Genomic DNA, 24826 nt, shown 5'->3' on the forward strand with positions numbered 1-24826 from the left:
GTATCGCTTGAGACTGCTTGTTTTGTATGGATGTGTTGTAATGACACGAGATGTGCTCGAAATGTTGAGATATGCGTGCGTTTGTGGGAATTCGTGTCTCAATGTGTGAAAGCTTGCCTGAGATCGGGCAAGGCAGGGATCGATGAAATTGATGGTAATTAGTGAGTAGTATTGGCTCGATGTATGTGGTGCTGGAGATATAACTGCCGCTATTCAATCGTCCGGTCCTGGGTGTGATTATTGTAAGGAGCTGGGCAATGGCTGCGATGCTGAACAAAGGCGATTGTAAGAGCAGTTATATATCGTGTATGACTGGTGCTTGTGACAGCTTTGGGTGAGTAGGAGGATTGACTAGTACTTCTGACTGTTGTTGTGACTCTGGAACTCGATGGGTTATATGACTGAGTGTGCTGTGGATGACTATTGTAATGACAACGACATGTGCCGCAGTGAGTAGTTTTTATATATTGTAAGAGAATATGAAGCTTGAATCGACTCGACAAGAACCATTTGCCTTGTACATTACCTGCGATACTCCTCTTGACCGCGAGCTTCAAGGGGCGCGTACTAGACCAGCGGTGCCCTTCGTTCTCCACCCTGTCCCTCCTACTAAGTTTCAACGCGCCAGGGATGATTGTCCAATGTCTACATCGCGAGAAAGACCGCTTCACTGCGTACGCCGTAGTGCTGTTGTCTAAGCCCACGAAGGGACGTTTGGTGCCGAAGAGTCATTGTGGTACTCCAACGAACGCGCATCTTGAAGTCCAGGTGATGTTTCCGTATCAGGCCAAAGGTAGGGAAAGGAAGAACGACTAGCCCTATGTGCGAAGATCGTCGTACGGCGGAGCATAGTGCTGCATCCTGCCCATGTTGGTATGTCAAATCCTTCCCGCTTGCACCATGTAAAGCAGCTATGTCGGGCGTCGTTGCGATGGGAGTATGCAGCAACATCGCGCCATTGACGATAAGCGAGGACTAGATGCATCAATATGTCGGAGAATTGCCTCTTCGAGGTCCAGATCTGGCAGTAGAATCCTGGTCGGTCGTCGAAGTCTGCCGCGGACGCATGGAAAGCGTGCCCTTCGCGATGCTATCACGTCATTAGCACAAAGCGCATCATTTCGCCAATTGACTTGACATCATATCGCCCAATAGACCAGGGGAAAAGACTCCGAGATAGCAGCACAGCCACCGTCCTGTTAAGCGATCCCATGAAGCGCGCGTAGAGGGCGGCAGCTTCGTCGTGACGAATGTCCCAAGATAGTGGACGCCTGCGTCGTAAGGCTGCCCGGTCGGCTCCGTCGGCAGGCAGGATATGCAGTGCAGCAGGCGACGTTGGCCTCAGAAAGGGCTTGAGAGGGCCTCCGTGTGGGCGGTCTGCGCACCGTTTGCCTGGTCGTGGGTTACCACTCTAGGGCAGTGGAAGCGACGGAGTTGGTGTCGCGCATGTCGCAATGTTACGCATACACGCAGGTGACCCAGGAGGACCTCACTGGCACCAACGGCGACTGCGAGCGACATGTATGTCGGTGTTAGCAGTAGAACGCTGCGATGGAAAGGCGCGGTGTCAACACGCATCTCACCCACAGCCAGGGTCTCCCGCACCCCAAGCTCGCGGTTGCCGTATACCCGATCGACCCACCCATCCAAGAAGCTCGCAGACGGCAAGCACGGCAACGATCCAAGACAATGTGCTTTGCTTGATCATTTGGCTTCTGATAAGGATTTGTGATCCGCACTGGCGTTTAAGCTTAAATATGAGTCTAATGCGACGTTGTTGTCGTAGGTTGGGAGTGTTGGTGTAGGATGGCAGCCAAGATGGGTAACGTGACGTGTCTTGGCATGTGTATACCCACTGTGGAGTACACTAATGTGGGTGATACATCTAGTTTTGAAGATGAGTAGTCATACGGTTTGCTGACTAGGTTGTCAAGTTAGAGATCGTCCATGCCGTGCGAGGGTGTAACTGCATTAAGTCACGGATGAAAGCAGCATTCAGATCAGTTTGACAAGGAAGCTGACGACCAAGATATGAGTGGCAATGAACTTTAAGAATCCAATATTTATTTTCAGAGAATATCGTGCCGTTCTTGGTGTTAGGTGAGGTCACCACCAACACCTTCTGCGGCGCATACACAGCAATGGCATCCAGTAAACCAAACGAACGGATATAGTCGCTAACTGAATCTAGATCAACCATGCAATGAAGGTTCGGTAGAACCAGCTGCCACCCTTGCCCTCGGTGGCTTTCTTCTCTGCTGCATGGGCGAGGAATGCCTCCTCTTCGCGGTCGATCTCGGCTTTGCCACTGTAGAAATCGGCTTCGTGGGGCTTGACCATCTTGGACTTCATGATGAATTTGTAACCGAAGATGCAGATCAGGTAGACCGGAATACCCTGGAACGTTTGTTAGCATGCTATTTGCATATGAACGATTCGAGTGACTTACGAGGTATCCAGTAACAAAGTTCTTGTAGTCGAAAGTGCCATATTTCGGATCCTTGGTGAAGACACTGAAGTTCTTCGTCAACGCGATGAGGATGCAGAAGAACAGCGCAATGTAAGATCCGATAAGACCAAACGGAGCAGTGTACGCCATCATGTCCTTGGTGATGCCTTGAGCGCGACGCGCGCGAACAAACCAGATGTGCGACACCAAAAGCGAGATCCAAGACAACAGTCCGAAAATGGTGGTGAGATTGACAAAGTAACCGAAAACCACCTTGGCGTCATCTGCGGCGTTCATGAAAGCAGTGCAGCAGAAAAGAGCGGAGATGGCCAAAGCAGGTACGGGCACACCACGCTTATCAGTCCAGAGGAAGATCTTCGGGGCATGGCCTTCGACAGCAAGACCGTAGATCGTGCGGGAGGCGATGTAAAGATCCGAGTTGGAAGCACTGAAGGTGAAGAGCAAGATGCAGGCGTTGACGATCGTGGGTAAATAGGGGATCTTCGCAAGCTTGATGGCGACGACGAAAGGCGAAGCGGAAGCACCGGTGGTAGCCTTGTTTGCGAACGCCAACTCCGGGGAATTGTAGGGAACGATCATGCCCAGGAAAAACACTGACAAGCAGTAGAAGAACAAGATCCGGTAGAAGGTAAGCTTAATGGCGCGAGGGATGGTCTTGCGCGGGTTCTGGGCTTCTCCAACGGTAACACCGATAAGTTCAGTACCGAGGTAGGCGAAGACGGCGTTGACCAAGGAGCTCCAGAATCCGTAAAATTTACCAGCAGAGCCACCAGCGATGAACGGCTTGAACGCACCGGGGTCATTGTAGTACTTGAAGCCAGTTGCCGGACCAGGCCCAGCGCCGACAGCAAGAAGGAACGAGAGGAAGATGACACCAACCTTTTCACTAGTCAGTATTGTTTTGCATCGAAAAGCGCTTGAGACTTACAATCGTGATGACTTTGATAGAACTCAGCCAGAACTCAAGTTCACCGAAGAACTTGATACCGAAGTAATTGATACAGATAATGGCGACCAGGAAGATTGCAATCCAGACTCCGGGATTGACTTCATCTCTAGATTTCCATTCCGAAAGAATCAAAGCGGTTGCAGTGAGCTGGTTCGGCGTCGTGATGATGTACTTGCACCAATAAGTCCAACCAAGAGCAAAACCGAGAGCAGGGTCGCAGAAACGGGTAGCATAGCCAGCGAAACCAGACGCGTGAGGAATCCAAGCGGCCATTTCGCCGAGAGCAGTCATGACGACGTAGACGATGAGACCGACGGAGGTGTAGGCGATGAGAATTGAACCAGGGCTGTTGTTATTAGTGATGATGAAAAGTCGCCAGATTCACGCCACTTACCCAGACTGTGCCAGCGCTTTACCAGTACCGATAATGAGACCAGTTCCAATGGCTCCTCCGATGGCAATCATAGTAATGTGGCGCGACTTCAGACCACGGTGCAGATGCGCGTGGTCGGAGTGGACAGCAACGCCATTGCTGTCGACAGCGGAGACCTCTCCCGTCTCGTGCTGGTACTCAGGCTTGGTGCCATACTCAGGATCAGAAGCGTGAGGACTTGCGCCGTCCGAGGAACTCGACTTGCGGTTCCAGATGGCCATTTTGAATAAAGTGTGGTGTGTACAGTCAGGTAGACTAGTACTCTATGGCGCGTGTTGAGAAGAGCCGCACACGGGTAAGTGTAAGCGGTGGTCGCGGGAAGCAAGCCCGAAAACGTGAAGCAACTCGAACCTAGAGGAATCGAGGAAAAGCAACTGTATCGACAGCTGGTACGTCAAATACTGGTGAGGCAGCGGAAAGCCTTGAGCGGCTGAAGCAGCAGGGTACACCGGTTGTTATACGACCGAGGCTGCGGGGAGGGCGAGATAGTGGTCCCACGGAACGGTGCTGATAACGAGCTACCCGTTGGAAGGCTTGTCGCGGCGGGCGAAGTAACCCAAGACGGCCAAGCAAAGAGGACCGCAGTGAAAGAATGGTGTGGAACGGGCACCGCCAGATCCAACCAATATTGACGACTTGTGCCTTCTAGAGCGTCTTGAGCGCAGCGCCAATCGCCCGGTCCAGCGAGCCATGCTGGCGCGTCTGTCGTCTCCGCGTATATCTCCTTCTTGATGCAGTTGGACTGGTGGGACGGACCCTGCTCTGTGTGTCTTGGCGGTGGCCATGGCATGCTGAGCCAAGTTTCTTGCCTATCCTTAATTCGCTCCTAGCATGATAAGGTGATATTTGACGTTTGTGGGAACCGATAAAAAGCGAACGGCCACCCGGCTGCCTGCCGCTACGAGTCGCGAAGGAATTCTGCCCTATTATTTGGGGCGAGGCGTCTGCCTGACGAAGATGCGTCTTGTACGAGGCGGTATTGCGAGCGTCGCATCACGAGGCAGCTGAGTTGATTGCTGCGTGAGGACCTGTTCAGCCGCGGCGGTTTTGCCCCCGCATTAGGCGGCGCGTGCACGGGCCGGCACCTCGTTCGGGTGGCAGGAGTTGACGCGCCTGACGGTGTCGTCCCTTCCCCGACACAGCTAGGCCGTCACCATCGCCGCACAAAGGCCTACTGCTGATTGCCGTTCTTACGACATCCGCCTTTAATTCGCATTACATATCGCGTGCTCAGCTGCTCCACACCAAGAACGAAAATACTAAACACTCTCCACATCCGATACGCTTCGGACAGATCGACATCCCCATAGCGATAACCGCTATCAAAACCGGAGCACCCAGTTCTGCTGTTGTGCGATGGAATCACTAACGAAATGGCCATCCCGGGCTCTCTAGTTCTGTTAGTGGATGCACCATCATCAGACCTGGAAAACCCTGGCGCTAAGCACCATGCTTCTGGAAGACCCCAAGATGACGACCCGACGCTGCATTGGCGATCGTGAGGGCCACTCGATGCTCGTTATCTACTTGGCCAACATCCAAAGGATTCTTTGGACCGCTCTGGCCGATAATTGTGCCGACCTCCATGTTTGACGGCGACATTTGTCCATATCCAAGCACTTGGTAATCTTGTCAGCATCGGTTTAGTCGAAAATGCGCGAAATAAATGGAAAGGTCCTGGGGTGCCTTGCAACGGCAGATATGTGACTTCGCATACAAGAACGCCTCGCATTTGAAGAAACAATGAGAACTGCACTTCTGGTCAAGCAGTACAGATTCCAGCCTTAGAAACAGTACATTTGTACGAGCTTCTACTGTGTAGCAGTGATACGGTGAGTGTGGTCGTGTTCTCGAATATTCTTCGTTCGATTATGATATACGATCAAGCAAGTTTCCCTTTCGGTATCTCGTGCTTAGCACTTAATTCCCATGTCTTATTCTTCTTCCATCCATCCTCGATCTCCTCAGATATGCCATCAAGGATGCGAACATCAAGACAGCAAATACAGTCCCTACCGCGGCTGTAATGTACACTGCAATTCCCGACTTCGAGGTTTCAGGTGTTTCAGGTACATCGGGAGCACACGAGTAAAATGTACTGGATTCCGTCGTTGACGTGCGCTGTTCTGGATTGAGAAGCCACGAAGGTGGTGCCATTGGCGCAGTAACGGTGACCCAAACAACATGCGTTTCAGTAACAATGCCGGCCATTCTGCCGTACTTGATCGAAGAGAAGAGTGTTAGAGAGCTTGAGAGATGGAGAAAGAGCGAGACCGGCCGAACAAGAAGAGACGTGAGATCATTTTCAAGGACACCGTTGGTACACTTGCAACGTAGAGCTATCAAACGGAAGCCATAAAGCTCACCATCGCTCAGAACACGCTCTTATAGACGTCTAGCACGCTACTACACTGAGCTGGACCGCTGAGACTTCTTTGAAGCCTTGGCAGTGCGAACACGGATGAACGAGCCTGGCTGCAAAGTCGAAGCCATCTTCTCATCTTCTTGCACATCCAGTATGCTTGTCAGAATCGTTGGCATCGTCTTGCTGGTCGACGAACGGCCATAATCCGTTTGATCCGAACTGGGTTCAGACATGGACTTGGAGTCTCGTAGGAAGAAAAAGCTAGATATGTGTACTGCTAAATGCATCAGTACAACAACGAAGACTCACGAAGTTAGAACATCATTTAGGTGGAAGCGCACACGTGTACCTTCCTTCCTCACTTAACTGCAAACTTGCGTCATGCCGCAAACAAACGCGCGCTCGTCCACGACAGCACTGGCAGCCACGCACCATACCCACCACATTCACTCAGCCTTCCGCATCTCACCATCACAACAAACATCACTATCCACCTCCATCGCTATGCGTGGACCAAGCCTCACCAACCCCGGCTTTACAGCGGACTACAACGAAATCGCAGACCTCTTCGAGGCCGGCGAGCTTTACCCAGCCATCAACAAAGCCAAAAACCTCATCGAGAGCAATGGCAGACCCTTGTACCAAGAGATGCTCTCTTGGGTCATACTAGCCCTTGCTCTGGACCACCTGGACGTCATCAAGACCTGTATGCAGCGGGCAGATGCTCTCTAGAAGAGGTAAGCCCCGGCTCGAAATGCTTGCGAGACATACACTGATTTCGTGCGTCAACCTATGTAGGCTGCGGCACAAGATACGACGAGACACGAACGCCGAGTTTGATCTAGCCATGGACTGGACGCGCGAGAATCTCGACATGGTGTTTGAGGGTTGGTGGGCCGAGGTCTCGCGGCGCTGCCAGGACTTCGACATTCACTATTGGGGTATGGTGCAACTCATGGTCCAGACGACATGGGCAGGCGCGACTTAGGGTGACGTGTTTGAAGTGTGGTGGATGGGGCTGATGGAGCGCTGCAAAGATGCCGTCCCTGATGATCATCTTGAAATACCCACACCGGGGTGGGAACAGCGGGAGAGGCATTGGATTCGTGTTTGAGGCTGCGGAGGTATATCAATTCTGGTAGGAGTAGCTGGGCAAGTGTTGGATATGAAAAGAGAGAGATCAAACACGTCTAACAATCGATAGCTTGTGGAGTGTGATGGATTACCGCATTTCAACTACATGAGTTCGACCGTGATTTCGAACATGAACACCAACACCAAGCAGCACATGCACGACTAGCCGCCTAAGTGAACCAAAACACCAAACAAATCAAACCAGGTATCCTTACGCGAACGTGAACCAAGAGCCTAAGAATATGCAAGAAAGAGCGCCAATCGCCCAAGCTTTGTCGCAACGGGTATTGCAGCGGTGGGTATACCCAGCCCCGGGTTCCTGACTCCATAACTCCGCCCGCTTGCTGTAGATGTAGCGTAGTATGGTCGGGAAGATGGTATTGCACAGCAGGCCATCCAGGGTCCATCCGTGTATATTTGCCTTACTCCTTTTGTCCCTCATTGAGCACAAGCTCAACTACCACCTGACTCCTCTCATGCTGCGGATGTTGTAAGCTCAGCTTGACTGTCCTGTTGTGACTTGAACCTCCGCTGAGCCCGTCGTCGAGGCACTTGACATCGCGTCCAGCAATGACCTGGCGCAGACGACCGTTTTGCGCATTTCTGATCTCGACAAAGTCGGGGTCGAACAAAAGCACGTAAGGACCATACATAGCGGCAGACTTGGCTTTGCCGACAAATTCCATGATTACAGATCGAGAAATGTCACCGTTCTTGTTGATGTATACGGCGCACTCTTCGTAGCAGAGCAGGAACTCTTGATCCGAGAGGCGGAACATGCCCAGTGGGTCCTGGTTTTGAAGACGTGAAGCGATGGTGGCCACGTGCGATTGCTTTAGATCGGGTACGGACCATGGCTGCTTCTTGTCGAGGGTAAGCACTTCGAAGCCCTTTGCGGTGGAGATTGCCAGCGACGAGTGGAAGAGATTGATCGTGTAGCACTCTGCTGGGATGTAGAACTCGTCGTACTCGCGGAAGAATTCTGTGCGTCCAGACTTCCATATTCTGGACTTCTTCTCGGATGATTTCTGGTAAACAGGCTCAAGCACCTTGAAGGTGGATGAGATACCGTCACGCTTCTTGTAAAACACTAGCGTTCTATCTTTCATCACGCCAGTGGCGAAGAAGCCAATGTCGCGTGCACCCGATAGCTTTTGGGGTGCTCGTCGTGTTGAGTCGTTTGAGGGGGCTACGCCACTCACTGGGCACACGGCATCGAGATGGTACGCAATGAGTGCCTTGTCGGAGATGAGGAGCATCAAGCTGAACTGTTCAAGGACGGCAATCTGCGTCACGCGTGGTACTTGAATTGCCTATGACTGTTAGCATCAAATCATACGACTATGGGTGTGTTGCATACCTTAGACCAGCCTCGAGGATTATCAAACTCCGACACGTAAACTCCAATATCTGTACCGACGGCTACCATGTGCTTGCCGTAGGGCTGGCTGAAAGCTGTTGCACAGTTTACCCGTGCGCGGCAGATGGGGACAGGCCGCCCAACGTTGACGAAAAGCTTCTCCACCTCGTCGACTGCGCGGTCCAGTGGCGTTCCCTTGATTGTGATAGCTTTCTGTGAAGGCATCGCGCTATCATAAGCGAAGGCTGCATCAGCCATGACTCTCAACTTGAACGGTTCGGCGTTTTGAGCAAAGAGAGCTGCTGCGTGTCGCGTCTTCGCAATGATGAGCTTGTCGCACCACTCGGCACGATTTGTTGCCGATGGCGCATATAGCGTGTAGGTCTCCTTGCCCAAGTGCTTTACGCGGAAGGGGTACAGAATCTTTTCATCCTTTGAGGCATCATTCGAGGTGGTGTTGACCATGGTCTTGCCGGAGTTGCTCGTGTTGGTCGACCCGAGCGAGTTTGAGGTGCTTGTGTGTGACAGACCGCCGGGTACAGGGCTGTTGTTCAATCTTGTAGCGGCCCCAGAACCAACCCGACCAGAAACGGTAGTGACGGTTGAGATACCCTTCATGGTAGAGCGCACAACGGGATCGTCGTCTTCGCTCTCGAGAACAAGAAGATCCATGGGAATTGGCAATCTTGACACATCGTACTTCTCAGACTTGGTAACACCGTCTGCTTCTCGGAAAGAGACTGCCTTGGCGAGTACAAGGTAATGATCGAAGAGCAATGCGTGGGTCTCAAGCCAGTTGAAACGACTGCCTCCCATCCTTTGCAAGTCGCCTCGGAAGATGAGCTCTCTGCCCAGGTGATCCAAATTGAGCTCCACTCGCTGCATACCCGGCCGCAAGATGAGTTTTGCTTGCAAGTCGGTGAGACTGACCTTCCGACTCATTTCAGCGACACGGCTGTCGCACTCTAGCGTCACAGCTTTGATCTCTTCTTTAGCAACCTGGAGATTTCGTTTCTCCTCGTTGTCCACAGTTGAGTACTTGATGACTGTGTCTATGAGAAGACCATAGCGCTGCAATCTGTCGATAGGGCCTTTGAGATAGGTATCCCACCCCAGCTTCTCTGATAGCTTGTGCTTTTGAGCGTCGTCCAGGAAGGTGCGGAACAGTATGTTCCGGTCAGCTTCCTGTCGAACAAGGAAGGATGCGTACGGGAAAGCCGCGGCGTACTCGATGTAGGCCTGCTTTGCTTTGCGGATCCATTCTCGGAAGATATCACTGAAGCCTACAATCCATGGACCTTGCTCTTGCTGTCTGTACTTGATCTGTGGAAGGAGATGGTCTTCGTTCGCTTTCCGTACTGCGTCCACCTTGCTGAACACGTCGCGGATGAATCTGTCGACTTTCTTAGGAGGTATGACTGGAGGCTGGGCTGATTGAAGCCGGTCCCGATAGAGGTGCCGTAATACGTCCAGTCGGTTCATGTACTTGTCTTCTCCTTGAACAATCTCGTGCAGGATGTTTTGACGTTCAATCTCCTTCTTGTTTGCTCCTTCAATGTCTTCTTTCTTCAGCTTGTAGAAGGTAGCCCAGTCTTCTGATCGAGGTGCGGCGGACGGAGCGTGCAGGTCAATCTTCTTGAGTGTGCGTTGGCAATGGTGCGAATAACACCGACCCGGGCTTGCATGTGTATGCAGCATGGGGGCGTAGCATCCGGCGCCTGTAAGCTGGAATATTACTCCCGTCATGCTCGCGGTCGAGAATCTCAACCATTCTTCCTCGTGCACAAGCGTGCCTGCTTTGTACATCTCAGCCACTACCCGACTACTCAGTGTCTCAGCATCCGCAATATTCATAGTTGGAACTTTGTGGGTGAATAGCGCAATAAGGCCTTCTTGAATCGGACCCTCCTTAAGGTCGTTCTCGCCTTCGGTCATGTTCTTCAGCCAGGAGATGATCGAGCTCAGTGCCCAAGGCTCAGTGCATTTCTTGAAGTCGATGCTGGAAAGCTTTGCGGGATTGAAGCGCTTGCCGGCTGGAATCGTGGGTAGGTCGATAGCTACAGCTTCTGCGCTGCCAGGGGTGAGGGTGTTGCCGTCGCTGTCCATGGCACCGCCATAGAAGGTATTCCGGTTGCCGGGAGGAGGTCGAGGTCTGTGCCCCTGTTCAGCGTCTGTCTTGGAACGAGGCAAGGGAATGGCATCTCGGGCATTGCTGTGCTGGAGTAGAGAGGTTGAGCGAGGCACAGGGGCCCCGGTGGGAGAGATCATGTGCATAGCGTTCGCATCCACCGGGTACGAACGCTGCGCAGCGGGGGCGTTACGCCAGTATTCGTAGGATCCAGATCCGGTGGAGCTGTTGCTTTGGTGATTCATTCGCCGGCTGCCGGTGTTCACTGGAGGTGGGGGCAGTGGCCGGTTTGAAATGCCCGGGTGATAGAACATATCCGGTGGCTCGCCCGGCATTACTGCTGAAGGGCCATTGAGTGTCGAACCGGACAGGGCAGATGCGCTATCCATGAGTGTGACCTCATCGCCCTCGTCGTAGCTCCGCCGCCGTGCGCTAGGCTCTTCCAGACCACCGGTACCGAACGTGTCGACTCGCGCGTTGCTCGAGAAGGACGGGAAGGGATGGATCGGGTCGTAGTCGTCGTGCATAGGGTCGGATCGTCGCTGAGAGCCTGAGGTAGACGCTGTGTGACTTCCACCCGCTGCCAGTACGCTTGGGTCTCCACCATAGTTGAAAGATGGTGCAAATCCGCCGCCATAGGTACCCACGTCCATGCCCACATAGTCACTATCGCTGGCACTTTCCTGTCGCATCGGCTCAGCAGGCATCTGCGGGGAATGTACCGACGTGTAGTTGCTGAAGAGCCCGGTGCCACCACTAGCTCTACGAGCTTCGTCTTCTCTTTCTTGTTCCTCAGCCATCTGAAGCGCAGCTAGACCAGCAGCTGCCTCTACGTCGCTCTCGTCACTAAGGTAGGTGTCGCGTCCAGCAACTGCGCCATTCGTGCCGTTTCTTCCTGCAGACTCGCTGTAGTATTGACCGTTTGGCTGTTGTACCTGGGCGCCGCCAGATGTCATGTTCATAACGTCGTTGAATAGTTCGTCTTGATACCCGTTCTGCTGCGGCGCGAAGTATTCGTCGCTGTCGGACTCGTGGGGCGGTGGTGGGGGTAGCGGTCGCGATGACACCGTGTTGGTCCGTTGCGGCGAACCATGTGTAGGGACCTCGGGCGTGGGTGGGAGGGCGTTGCCAGACATGGAGGCATACCTGTCGCCGCGCTGGGAGCCGTAGCCAGTATCGTATCCCGGGGGCGACGGGAGTGGAGCATGCGAGGCGCTCGAGGAATAGTAGCCCGAGGACGCGTTCGAGGGTCGTCGGTTCGGGTAGGTGCCCCAGTCCTCACTCGCAGATTGCGCGCTCCCTGGAGGAGCAGGCAGTGGCGGCGCGCCCGATGCAGCGTAAGCTGACCCGCGACTCTGGACAGAGGGTGCTCTTCCAAAGCCCTGATTCTGGTAAACTGAGGGCGAGTGGTATGAGGCGGTCGGAGAGGTAGGCGAGAAGCCATAGGATTGGCTCAGGGAGTTGGCGGGTGCGATGTTGCTGTCGGCGTAGGCAGCTGGGTTGTATGGCTGGTGTGAAGCCGACACGGAGACGGGCGGCGCGAAGGTCCTGTTGCTTACACCGCCGTAGTGCTGGGGGTTGGGCAGGGCTATGGGCTGCGTGTTGTAGTTCTGGGGATTGTACGCCTGCTGCGCCCGCTGGTAGCCATAGCCGCCGTTGTACCCGCCCGCTGTGGGGGACATTGGACCCTGAGGTGGCTGTGGGGAGCTGTTTGCGCCGATGAAGAGCTCGTCGTTCTGGCGGGCCGCTATGCTGTTGCGCCGGTCGAGCTGCTGGAGATGCCCATAGCCCGTGGGCGCGCCGTTGGTGGCATCGCCATTGTCAGCGCTTGGCGTGCGGCGATTGTAGGGATCCTGATATTGGCCGGGCGCGCCCACATTGGAGTGTGGGATGTTGGGGTTGTAGTAGTTCTGGCCGTTTCCGTAGTACGACATGGCGGCAGGAAGGCGCGAGGATGGTTAGGAAGGCGCGATGGGAGTCGGTGCGGTGGGAAGCGTCATTCACGAGGCTATCTGACCAAGTTGCGCGGGCACCATGACCAGGGCCGCTGAGCTGAGCTTGGAGTCCAGCAACCTAGCCAGCGCGGGGACGGGGGAGATGGAAGGCGACTCTGCGACTCGTACTATGTCGCGCGCTCGCATGCGCCGGCGATGATAACTATCCCGGTGGGCAGGAATGAGGGACGGGAAGCAGCCCTGCCTGTGCGTAGGTGGCAGCTGTCGAGCGAATCGTCAAGCGTGTTTTGCGTGGCTGTAGCGGGGAGTGCGGGCCGCTGGGCGACGCTGCTATGGAAATGCTAGATTCGAGGAGAAACACAGTACTCCGCAATGGCGATGCAGGAGTCAGGGTGGTGGGAAGACGGCTATGGCTTGTTTGCGGCGTTGCTGTCATTACCGTCCAACTATCGCGGAGCCAAGAACAACCGGGAGCGGAGCCCTACCGTGTGCCTGATCCTCCATCTCGTACCATTGTTCCGCACACTGCAGCCTTTATGGCCCCCGTGTTCGCCAACTTGGGGTAAAACACGACTAACATCAGTCATTGTATACTTGCAACCAACTACATTGTCGCATGCGCACAGCGGTAGCGCTTTTTCCTTGGGCGTGCAGCCATCTCCAAAGAGCCCCATGGCCGTGTCACCAGAGCGCACCTACTGGAGAATGTCATGCACCAGCAATTCTGACCGCAAGCTCGAAAACGCTTTCACGGGCCAAAACACATGCGAAGCTTGTGTAAGGTACCTAGGTATTGTGAACTTAATCTTACCCCGCAGTGCTGCTGGCGATGCTGTCACCATCTCCGCCCTCACATTGCTATTTCCGAGGTCTGGCTATGGCGCAGCTATATGAGATGGCGCAGTTATTGTTTGACCCGGAACGCTCCTCAGTGTACTACTAACAAGCTCACTTTTCGTACATTTACGAGCCAATAATCTCAAAATGGGCATACAGTCAGATCCGCCGAGTTCACTATACGCTGCTGCTGGCACTGCGGCAGACGACAACGTAAAGGTCCGTGATCAATTGCCACCAGAAACTGACCAACATGGCTACCGGATCAATGAACAGCCCATGGGGACGAAAAGAAAGGTCAAAGTCGTCCTCATGGGTGCCGGCGCATCGACTTTGAACTTTCTCAAAAAGGCTGAAGAGGAGATGGAGAACCTGGAAATAGTGTGCTATGAGAAGAATCACGATGTTGGTGGTACCTGGTTGGAAAATCGATACCCTGGCTGCGCCTGCGACATCCCTTCGGTCAACTATCAGTTCTCTTGGAAAATCAAACTCTGGTCACATTACTACTCGTATTCGCCGGAGATCTGGGAGTATTTGAAATCCATTGAACGCGAAAACAACTTCATCGCCAAATACATCAGATTGCGACACCGTTTAGAGCATGTTGAGTGGGACGATGCGGCCGGTCTATGGCGATTCCGCGTCCGCGATCTGGAGAAGGACGTCGTGTTTGAAGACAGTGCCGAGTTCTTTGTCAATGCCGGAGGTGTCTTGAACAAGTGGAAGTGGCCAGAGATCCCAGGTCTGCAAGACTTCAAGGGCAAGCTAATGCATTCTGCGAATTACGAAGAAGATTACGATCTATCCAATAAACGTGTAGCTGTCATCGGTGCTGGTAGCTCGGGGGTGCAAATTGTTGCATCTATACAGCAGAAAGTCCAGCATCTGTACCACTGGATACGAAGCCCGATATGGATCACGGCAGGCTTTGCCCAAACCTGGGCTGGAAAGAACGGCGCAAACTTCCGGTGTACGTGGTACTTCAAAAAAAAATACAAATGGCTAATGTCGTGCAGATAGCGAAGAACAGCTCAAATACCTGGAAGAAAATCCTAAGAAATACTTGGAGTACCGCAAGCAGATCGAGAACGAACTCAACCAGCGCTTCAAGTTCATCATCAAAGGCAGCGAAGAAGCTCGTCTCGCACGCGAATATGCAGACACCGAGATGCGCAACAAGCTCAATCATGATTCTCGTCTCATCGAGAAGATGATACCCAAGAACTTCAATCCTGGATGCCGACGCCCAACACCAGCTCCGGGATACCTCGAAGCTCTGGTCGCACCTAACGCCACTGTCTTTACCGACCCTATTGGCTCCATAACAGCCACAGGTTTCACAGACAAAGAGGGCAACCACCACGAAGTCGACGTGATAATATGCGCGACCGGCTTCGACACCTCCTGGCTGCCGCGTTTCCCCTTCAAAGCCCATGGACGTGATCTGCGCGATCTATGGGGTTCAGAAGAAGGCGTAACATCCTATCTCAGCGTTGGTATCCCCAACTTCCCGAACACGTTTTCATTCTGTGGTCCGTATGGTCCTCTGGGTCACGGTTCTTTCATGCCGCTGATCGAGGTATGGACCCGCTACATCTTCTCCGCCATTACAAAATGCCAAGTCGAGAACATCAAATCTCTTACTCCCAAACTTGCTCCTTGTGTTCAATTTCGCCAACATGCCGATCTCTTTCTGCAGCGCACGGCATGGACTTCACCCTGCCGCTCTTGGTTCAAGCAAGGGAAGATGGATGGACAAGCAACCATGTGGCCGGGCTCGCGCCTCCATTTTCTCAAGATTATGGAGGCGCCACGGTATGAAGACTTTGAGATTGAGTACAAGGAAGGAAACATGTGGGCGTTTTTAGGAAATGGGTTTGATGTAAGAGAGTTTGATGGGAGGGATATTACGAACTATCTGGGAAACTTGGACGAGGAGGGAAGAGACGTGCAGCCTGACTACGATGAGGGACTAAAAGACGTACTTGGAGGATTTACGTTGGGAGATGAGTACATTGTCAAAGGTGGGCAATAGGTTTCGTGAAGACATCGAGGCCTGATCTATGCCACTGCGCTTGACCTATCCATCTCCATTTTGGCAACGCTCCACCTGATAAAGTTTAGACTTATCGAGAAGATAACGGCGTGGGCGCGTAAAGGTATAGGCGCCTTCGCTGGCAATACTCCGAAGACTTCACCTTGCACAGGCTCATCATTCCACCATGCACAAGACTGCGTGAAAGACTAGTCCTCAGAGGGGCAAAACACAGGCAATCGCTTGTTCTCACCTCCGCTTTCGCTTTCAACAAACGGATGCCCGGCACTTTGCGCGCACGATTCGAGTGATTTCGGCATCGCCTGCGCTCCAAGCATGCTCCATGGGCGCCCCAGACGCATTGACGATATCACAACAACCGCCAGACGAGCAGAAAGCGGCACCCACTAGTCGGCTACATGCGGCGACATATTCCTCTACCAGCGCACCTCAGTGCATGGTTCCCGTCACTACACCCCATCCCCGTTAGCAGAACGGCCAAAACCGACACTTTCGTGATCCAGGCCATGGCGCCCAGAAGTGTTCACGTGAGAGACCTCCGACGCCTAGCCTTTGATCTCCCGACAAACCTCCCGCCAGCACCTCGCGTGACCAATCACACGGTACTTGCGGAGTGGCGCTGACATTAGACACGTCATTCCGAAGCTTACATGCGCGTGCTGCAGCAGAAAGACTATGCGGAGAAGCACGCTAGAAGCACACTAGAAGCTCTCGTTGAGATGTCGACCCCAGCTTCCACCCCAGTGGTGCAGGCACCCTTGCAGGTTGGGTACTGTGCCCGCAAGATAATCAACTTGGTTCCGATGCGGCAGACTTGCTAGCAGATGATGGGGATGTCGAGGCTGGTATTTGCGAATGAGAAGATACTTTGGATCGCAGGCATCGCGTTGGATGACCAGAAATGACGAAGCTCGTGGCTGTCGCGTGCAGCGGATTGGTATGCAGATGCAAGATCTACACCTTTCCACGAAGAGATGGAGACCTCCATCCACACTGGTTGAGCATTTCGCAAACCACTGTCAATACTATCAGCTCGATGTGAAGATCTTTTCATCTGCAAAGCCAGGAAGCAAATAGGCATAGCTGACACGTACTAAGCTAACACATCGAATGTTGAGCGACTTTCCAAATGCTTCAGTCGATATCGCGATATCGCAGCGCAGCCATAGGACAGCCCAGCATGCAGCCTCGCGGCAAACAGGTCACAGACCCCAAGCTTCAGGCCATGCGAGACCACCCTGGCCCAGCAGTCGGAGCCTCAACAAGGCCTCATGTCATTGTGCCTAAACCATGCCAAGGGAGCCCAGAGGCTACTGGCTGCGCGTCCAAGAGACGGTGCGCACCAACGCTAAACAAGATCACGAATTCCCCAAAGAAGGCTTGGTGGCGCCCAGAATCTTTCCTGGATCGCTTGTCGTTCACTCGCTGGCCCTTCAAGCCTCGCTTGCCGTTGCTTGTAAAAACGCCTTCTAGAGGTTCTGCACCGAAGGACCCTGACGACATCGCACCAGGTAAGATCGCTGAGATCAACAGCGGGGTGCAGATGATGCGCCCCTCTAGAAGGCGCTGGAGCAGCTCGCTAAATGGGCATTTTGCGGGTTGGGGACTCCACTGTTGTGTGCATTCCAGTTTTTTTCTGCGCTACAGTCTCTCCATGGGGTTGGCAACGCGGAGATGCTATCGAGCCCCATCTGCGAGGCATTTGTCTCATGAGGCTCAACGACTAAGTGGGACCGCTCGGAGAAGAACGTCCATGCGTTGCTGTTAGTGCATGCTTATGTACGTGGTGATTGGACACAGACACGCACCATCCGATGTTTGCCGGCTATACTCTCGGGGGGAATATGCAGGCTACTGAGTCGCCGAGGAAGAGCCAGCCCATCACGGCAGCGCTCCGATGAAAATTTGCGGATACTGGGGTGTAGCGTACGGGGCGATGCGTTAGCAGGAGAATCTACCCCAACACCCCGGCTTATACGCCGCGCTCAACCAACGCCAGCATGGGACTACCGAATGGGCTACCGACTGCTATTGCAGTCTGGATGGCACCAGCCCCATGTCGCGACCTATACCATGGAGATGGGTATCTGGAGACGCGAGACGCGGGGACCGGATATATAGTGTGCGCTGTATCCCTTCACTGAAACAGCATCAGCATCTCGCTCTTCGTCTCTCACTATCTGGGATTCGCCTCTACAGACATATCATCTGTTGATCCTTGGGCTTCATCTTCCTTCGTTCCCAATCTTCATCTTTACCCTATCATCACCATGGGTTTCTTTGGAAACAACGGCTCGCAAGAGCCTACTCTGGACCAAGTCCACGAACAGCAAGCTCGCCGCCCTTCAGTCGCTGAAGTCGTGGACGAACAGGTTCGCCGCAAGTCTGTCGACAACCGTGTCGTCACTGGAGCTTCTGCTCTTACGGTCCGCCAATCCATCGTTCCCGTCACTTTGGTCACTATCCTCTTCTTCATGTGGGGATTCGCCTACGGTCTTCTCGATGTCCTCAACTCTCGTTTCCAGGTCGCTCTTGACATCACTCGTGGAGAGTCGTCTGGCCTCCAGGCTGCTTACTTCGGTGCTTACTTCATCGGTCCTTTGACATACTCTGGATGGTTCCTCCGCAAGTTCGGTTACCGATACACCTTCATTCTCGGTCTCTCCATCTACTGCGTCGGTGCTCTTATGTTCTGGCCTGCGGCTGTCAAGCGAAGCTTCGGTGGCTTCTGCGGTGCCATGTTCCTTGCTGGATCTGGTCTGTCGACTCTCGAGACTTCCGCCAACCCTTACATTGCTGTTTGCGGTCCTCCCAAGTACTCCGAGTTCCGTCTTGAGCTGTCTCAGTCCGTTCAGGCTGTTGGCTCCGTCGTTGCTCCCGTCCTCGCTGCTCAGGTCATCTTCAAGAATGTTGGTACCGACGGCAAGTCCCTCGAGGCTGTTCAATGGGTCTACCTTGGTATTGCTGGCTTCGTCGGTATCCTCGCCGTTGTTTTCTACTTCGCTCCCATTCCTGAGATTACCGATTCCGACATGGCCGACCAAGCTGAGATGACCACCGCTGCTACAGGCTACGTCGACAAGCCTCTCCGCAAGCAGTACACTCTCTTCTGGGGTACCGCTGCTCAGTTCTCCTACGTCGCTGGCCAAGTAGGCGTCGCTGCTTATTTTATAAATTATTTTGTTAGTATAACCCGTATACAGACGATAGGGAACATTTGCTGACTTTGGATCTATAGGCTGAGGCACGCCCTGACCTTTCTGTCACTGAAGGCCACCACGAGGGAGCCAACTTCTACGCCATCGCCCAAGCCCTTTTCGCCGTCGGACGTTTCGCAGCAGCCGGACTCATGTACTACGGCGGCAAGCCCCGTTACGTCCTCCTCGCTTTCCAGACCCTGATCATGATCTTCATCAGCGCTGCGATCGGCACCAACACCGGCAGTGCCACCCGTCCCAACTGGGGAGGTCTCAGCATGCTGATGATCGTCCTCTTCTTCGAGTCCTGCATCTTCCCCATCATCTTCGCTCTTACACTCCGCGGTCTCGGTCGCCACACCAAGCGCGGTGCTTCTTTCCTCGTCTCCTCCGTCTGCGGTGGTGCCGTTGGTCCCGTCATTCTCGGCAACGTTGCTGACCGCATCGGCACACGGAAGGCAATGTGCATCCCGCTCATCTTCTTCGCGATTGCCTGGTCTTACCCTATCTACCTCAACATGGTCAAGGGTGCCGAGCTCGATGCTTACAGCGAGAGCCATGTTGGTACCACCGATGGTGCTATTGACAACGACTCTGTGCTTGCTGGCAAGGACGTCGAGGCCCGCATGTTTGAGACCAAGGTCTAAACTTGTGTGCTTTGGTAATATTGGGTGGGATTACTTTTGGATTAGATGATACCTATGAGGCTTGAACGATGATAGCGCGGCGTTTATGATGGGATGATCGGACTTCGCTTGGTCGGGCGGAGTCTTGTATATATCACGACTTCTTTGTGCATATATAGGATTGCATACTGTTTATACGAATCATTAAACTTTACCACTACCTTCTCCTCGTTCAATACCATGCGCGAGATCTCTTCAGTTGCCTACATCGAATGTTGAGAGTTCGACAGGTGCATCTTAATTCCTTCTAAAGACCACATTACACGACTTCAACATCCTTGCCCTTCATTTGAAGCAGCGTGGCATATACAAATCTCATTGTATTGACCATAGGCCGCTGTAAACATATCCCCGCCTCGTACGTGACAGTCGTGAGCCACCTCAAGCGTCAGGCCTCTCCTCATCCCTCCCCACTACCACCTCAAAGTTCGCCTCATTCACCAGCTTCCAGAACTCCGCATTGCGCTGTCTGGCGTTCAACTCCTCAAGACACAACCCCGTGACCGTAGGCCCCATCAAGATCTCCACACACTGCAGCCTCGGCCAATGGTTCGCCTTCTGCGCGCCAAAGAGATCCTGCAGCCACCTGCTTTCCAAGAATGCCAAGTCAACGTCGAAAATCTTGAGGTGCTGCAAAGAGATCGGAAGAGCTTGCGTCGGTGAAAGTTCGAAATCGCCTTCAAAGACTGCGTCAAAACGCATGTTGTCAAGCTTGATCGATATGAGCGCTGCTTGAGGGATGACCAGTTTCTTGAGTTGCTCAAATTGGTCGAATCGCGGTAGTGGCTTGCGCATCGCACCCGGTAGTGTCCAGAAGCCACCTGGTAGTTGTAGGGTTTCGAGGTTTGGACGCAAATGTACCATGCCGTCTACGAGGTTCTGGTAGTCGGTGACTTCGCTTCGCGCATCGTATATCGTTCGGTCCCAGTACTGCTCATCCACATAGACATCGTCCTCGAAAGCAGACGGCCCGGTTGGATAGTATTGGATATTTGCTTGATAGGCAGGAAATGCGCGCACACTTCGATAAGGGTTCTTGCTGTCTGATGACTCCGCATAGTATTCTAGGGTTTGAAGATTGGGGAAAGCGCGGAGGATGTTCGTCATACACGCTCGAGCGGTGGTGTTCCATACGCCGACGGTCCTGACTTCAAAGTCCAGACGTAGATGTCGGATGGTTGGCTGTGCGCGTCGGCTATTGAGATAATGGTCGGCTTGCATGCGAATCTGCGAGTGTATTTGGCCTTGGAGTCTGATGCTCAGGTCGAGGGTATGCAGATTGGGATAGTGCTCCAAGCCGCCCCCTAATAGCGGTGGTAAGGGGCTCTCGTACTTCAAGTAGGTTAGCACATGAGCGGTCGGTAGCCTTAAAGCAAATTTCGGCCAAGGGCGCGTGGCTTGGGAATGCGCCTCAACTAGGGTAAGATATGAGTCTGGGTCGAATATGCACAACGTCGCAATATTTGGTAGCAGAGCCAAGAACACGGAAGCTGAAGCATGTGCGAATGTGCCCTTCAGTTCTGCAATCTTCCCTGTCTTCAACCAAGCGGGTAGGTCGAGGGAAGCGACAATCTCACACGCCTTCTCGTAGACGCGATAGTTCACGTGAGGCTCTACCGGACCTCGCCCATTGAGCTCCATGATACCACGATCTTCCGACGGTAAGCATAATCTCAGCTGCTTTATATGTCGTTTCCATCCTGGTCGTGCTTGTAATCTCCAGATCAGGCCGTAGATGTCCGAGTTGGAAAGCTCATTCAATGTTTCTGGGAAGTCGACCTCGAGCACGAGCGAAGAAAGCAATACTTCGCGAGCCAGAACCGTAAACCTCTTACACGTCAACGCAATGTTGAGCAGCGAGCGAGAATTAGCGCGAAAATCGGAAACGAGATACTCGTCTGGAGAGCTTGGAGGGGGATCATCTGGAATATAGCCCAATACACGGATGGACCTATGCAAATCGACATGCGAAAAGACTTGCAGTAGTATCTCGTTTGGTAGAGTGGTCAGCGAGCTGATGCTGTCGCCTGGCAAGCATTAGATGATGACGTATGTAAGGCAAATGTTTAGCACACTCACTTCTGGATGCTTGAAGCGGTGGCAGCCCTTCCATTGTCCAGAGCCGTTCTCTAGATGCACCAATTTGATGGAGTGTAGGGTGGTTGAGGTGGGCTGCATTGCACTGCTGCAGGTGCTCGCTGTGCCGCACAGCATGTCATTTAAGCTAGTCCCGGTTTAGCATGGCGGTTTTCCACGGCTCGGCAGGCCGCATCCATCTGGCCTTCCATCATCCAGGCGCGCGACATCGAATTACCACTGGGAGTACAACACTTTGGGCAGTCTGCATCACTTAGCAATGGACGGGGCGGAGAACCGGATGCGCTTAGAAAACTCTGCACCCCATGATGTCAAGGGCTGGGATTTGCTTTTGTCGATGCGTGCCTCAGACAGCGATTTGTCGCGATCGCGACGCGACGCGTGGCGGGGAAGGACCCAGCAATATCTTCGCGCACCGCCAGGAAACTGTCTCTACCTATTTGCGATCTATGGTAGCGAAGACAATACGCCCGGATATCTCCCCCGAAGTTCCACTCAATAAAAAAGGATAAACTGCATACTCAGATACCCATGTACTGAGGTCAGTGCGGCTGGAATAGACGCAGTTACAATTGCACATCTACAATGGCGGCCAACAACCTACGAAGCGTTTACCAGCAATACAAGCACGATACGGATGTCGTGGCATCATGGCGTAGGTTGCGGCCAGACTCACGAGAGATGAATGCGTTAATCTCCCTTTTCTGTAGTCGCGTCTACAGCCAAGTCATTTGGCTACAACAAGCCCCTCGAACCGCCTGCTCCTACGGAACAGAAGACGCAAAGGCTCAAAGGCAAAGCCAGAAAAGCCGGCACTACTACGCAGAGTGGATCAGACAAGCAGACGTCCAAGCCGAAATACACCCTTGCTATCAAGGACTTCATACCTTTGTCTGCTCACATTGCTAAGGTCAAAGGCACTGTGGAGGTGCCGGACTACTTCAACATTGCACTTGATCGGGTGATATCGGTTCGAAGTGCTTTCTCGCACAAGCTGGCAGCTGCCGGCGAAGCTGTCGACAAATCGTCAGATGACCGTCACAGCTTTTTTGTTACTGTCCTAGAAAGTGTCCGCGACGCACTCAAGCCTTTGATGAGAAACGATGCTCTCGATCTCAACCTCAACAGCATCAAGAATGCTACGCCTCGGAGTGGTAAAGACCGAGTCAGACAGACTGAAATTCGCAACATCTTCGAGGTTTTGGATGTATATGAGCCATCGGCGGAGTTCTTGGCTGCACCAGACGTGGTACCTCCGCCTAAACCTCTGAAACTGGATTACACTGCTGAGGTGTTGACCGACTCCGTCATTGATGCCTTTATGGCAATGACCATGTTGATGGACGACCTCTCCCGCCTTCGTGCTGAGATTGCAGACCTGTGGGGTCGGCACCATTCGGGAGAACTCGATTTGGCAACTGTGTCGGTAGCGACCAACACAGCCATTCAGCTTGCGCACAGCATGCACGACGAAGTTTATCCAGTGATGAAGCATCTCGTCGAAAGCGTGCCGTTTCATGAGGTGTACTTTCTGGCTATCGCTAAAGAAGCTGGTGTTGACCCACAAGCGAAAGGTTGGTTCGGCTGGTGGAACGACTACAACTTCGAAGCCTACGACATCGCAGACGCCCTGTTCAACAACGCCCGTAATGGCCTCCTGGTCTACCTTTACAACGATCTCTCCGCGTCCGGGTCAGTCATGGACTACAATGGTAAATGGGGTCGATTCGATGAAAATGAGGGTCCACCACCCAGAACGAACAAGCAAAAGTATGCCCGCGATAAGTCGACGTTGATGGAAGTGTTCCAAGATCTTCCCTTGCTACACAATCATCCGGGAGCGGTTGAGGATCAGTTCGTCATCGCCTTCGAGGCAGCGCGGAAATCCTATGCAAGGGAGAATACGAACAAGCAACCACCAATCTGGTCGTGCTTTGCATTCCAGATATATCTCGACATCATTTACTCTACCGAGGTTGGTGCGGGCTGGACGCAGATGCGCAACGAGTTTACTACGCTCCAGAAATACGTTGAGACATACCCTAGAGCTTCTTCCGATATGAAGGAATTGGTAAAATCAGTCGATAAGATCATGGAGGTCGATCCCATCGCGATCATCCGATCGGCGTTTACTTTTCCTTACAAGGACTATACCGTATGGCGTCGCAACCCCACACATTGTGGTCTTTGGTAGGTCCCGACTGTACGAAATGCATGTGACACATACTGACCTTGTACCTCTATCTCTGCAGGATTCACTATGCGCGAAACGTCTTCCATAGAGAAGCTGTCAAGTACGCCGCAACACCCGGGGCGGTCATGTGCGTAACGCAATTGTACCATGCCCTGCGCCAGACTGAGCTTCTTTCGGAAGAGTGGAAGGATCTTCAGACGCTGTGGGACATGCAAGGAAATTCGGCTTACTTCATTGGCGAGCCCCCTAAAGACTTTGAGGGACATTGGAAGAACTTTCTCATGGCTATTGGTGCTTCAGCAACTAACTGGGCAAGCTCAAAGAGGAATACGAAGGTCAATGAGACCAAAGCGAACGCACGTTTGTTGAAGTTCAAGGGTCCAGTATCGGCCTGGATGGCTTCGCGTATTTCAACAAATGGCGACGAACGACTCATCACAGCTGAAACAATTGAAGACGAGATCAAAGAAGGCGCACGCCATCATTCCTCCCTCGCCGCCGTCATGCCGGCCATTCAAAGGCAAACCCACGTCATACAAAAATTGGCCACTGCTCTCCACGCCGAGGCTCCAGAAATCACGTTCGATTACTTCACCATGCATGACCTTTGCTGGGAGTTGATGGAAAGGATGAAGGAGCAGTTCAGTCCTATCATTGCTGCCAAATCTGGGAAGCAGTGGGAAGCACATAAGAGCAACCTGCCGTTTGTTGTTGGCTTCGTCTTCTCTACGGCAGCGGGTAAAAAAGACATCGAGACGGACGGTGTGCCTTCGGTAGAGCTGTTAAAGATCGCTGTGCAAGTTACGAAGAAGTTCTTGGAGGAAGGTAAAGGTAGTGTGATTACCGAGAGAGGACGCCTGGAAGGTCATTTCGAGTCAGCTGGGACAGAAGAAGTGGAAATGTGGAAAGCCAAAGTGAGAGACTCCCTCACCTCGAAGGTCTTCGCGGTTTAAAGTACGTAG

The 24826-nt window shown here is 53.1% G+C and overlaps 6 protein-coding genes across 6 annotated transcripts; 4 read left to right on the top strand and 2 right to left on the bottom strand.

Annotated features, from left to right (window-relative positions):
• Nucleotides 1-2187: 2187 nt before the first annotated feature.
• Nucleotides 2188-4073, bottom strand: J4E93_004793 (uncharacterized protein; the record flags this gene model as incomplete). The annotated part of the gene is made up of 4 exons (XM_049342719.1): nucleotides 2188-2397; nucleotides 2450-3349; nucleotides 3399-3765; nucleotides 3814-4073. 4 exons carry the CDS (start codon nucleotides 4071-4073, stop codon nucleotides 2188-2190), a joined length of 1737 nt encoding a protein of 578 aa, XP_049199719.1.
• A 2648-nt stretch (nucleotides 4074-6721) lies between these two features.
• Nucleotides 6722-7205, top strand: J4E93_004794 (uncharacterized protein; the record flags this gene model as incomplete). Its single annotated transcript, XM_049342720.1, has 2 exons — nucleotides 6722-6923; nucleotides 7063-7205. The coding sequence occupies 2 exons, from the start codon at nucleotides 6722-6724 to the stop codon at nucleotides 7203-7205; spliced, it is 345 nt and encodes a 114-aa protein (XP_049199720.1).
• Nucleotides 7206-13778: 6573 nt separating this feature from the next.
• On the top strand, nucleotides 13779-15669 carry J4E93_004795 (uncharacterized protein; the record flags this gene model as incomplete). The annotated part of the gene is made up of 2 exons (XM_049342721.1): nucleotides 13779-14604; nucleotides 14651-15669. 2 exons carry the CDS (start codon nucleotides 13779-13781, stop codon nucleotides 15667-15669), a joined length of 1845 nt encoding a protein of 614 aa, XP_049199721.1.
• A 2291-nt stretch (nucleotides 15670-17960) lies between these two features.
• On the top strand, nucleotides 17961-19534 carry J4E93_004796 (uncharacterized protein; the record flags this gene model as incomplete). The annotated part of the gene is made up of 2 exons (XM_049342722.1): nucleotides 17961-18872; nucleotides 18929-19534. 2 exons carry the CDS (start codon nucleotides 17961-17963, stop codon nucleotides 19532-19534), a joined length of 1518 nt encoding a protein of 505 aa, XP_049199722.1.
• Nucleotides 19535-19954: 420 nt separating this feature from the next.
• On the bottom strand, nucleotides 19955-21751 carry J4E93_004797 (uncharacterized protein; the record flags this gene model as incomplete). The annotated part of the gene is made up of 2 exons (XM_049342723.1): nucleotides 19955-21600; nucleotides 21649-21751. The coding sequence occupies 2 exons, from the start codon at nucleotides 21749-21751 to the stop codon at nucleotides 19955-19957; spliced, it is 1749 nt and encodes a 582-aa protein (XP_049199723.1).
• A 504-nt stretch (nucleotides 21752-22255) lies between these two features.
• On the top strand, nucleotides 22256-24817 carry J4E93_004798 (uncharacterized protein; the record flags this gene model as incomplete). Its single annotated transcript, XM_049342724.1, has 3 exons — nucleotides 22256-22325; nucleotides 22381-23860; nucleotides 23923-24817. 3 exons carry the CDS (start codon nucleotides 22256-22258, stop codon nucleotides 24815-24817), a joined length of 2445 nt encoding a protein of 814 aa, XP_049199724.1.
• Between the last annotated feature and the right edge of the window lie 9 nt (nucleotides 24818-24826).

This window comes from Alternaria ventricosa (genome assembly GCF_023758065.1).
Source record: "Alternaria ventricosa strain BMP 2768 chromosome Unknown scaffold_7, whole genome shotgun sequence".
In the NCBI taxonomy this organism is placed as follows: Eukaryota; Fungi; Ascomycota; class Dothideomycetes; order Pleosporales; family Pleosporaceae; genus Alternaria; species Alternaria ventricosa.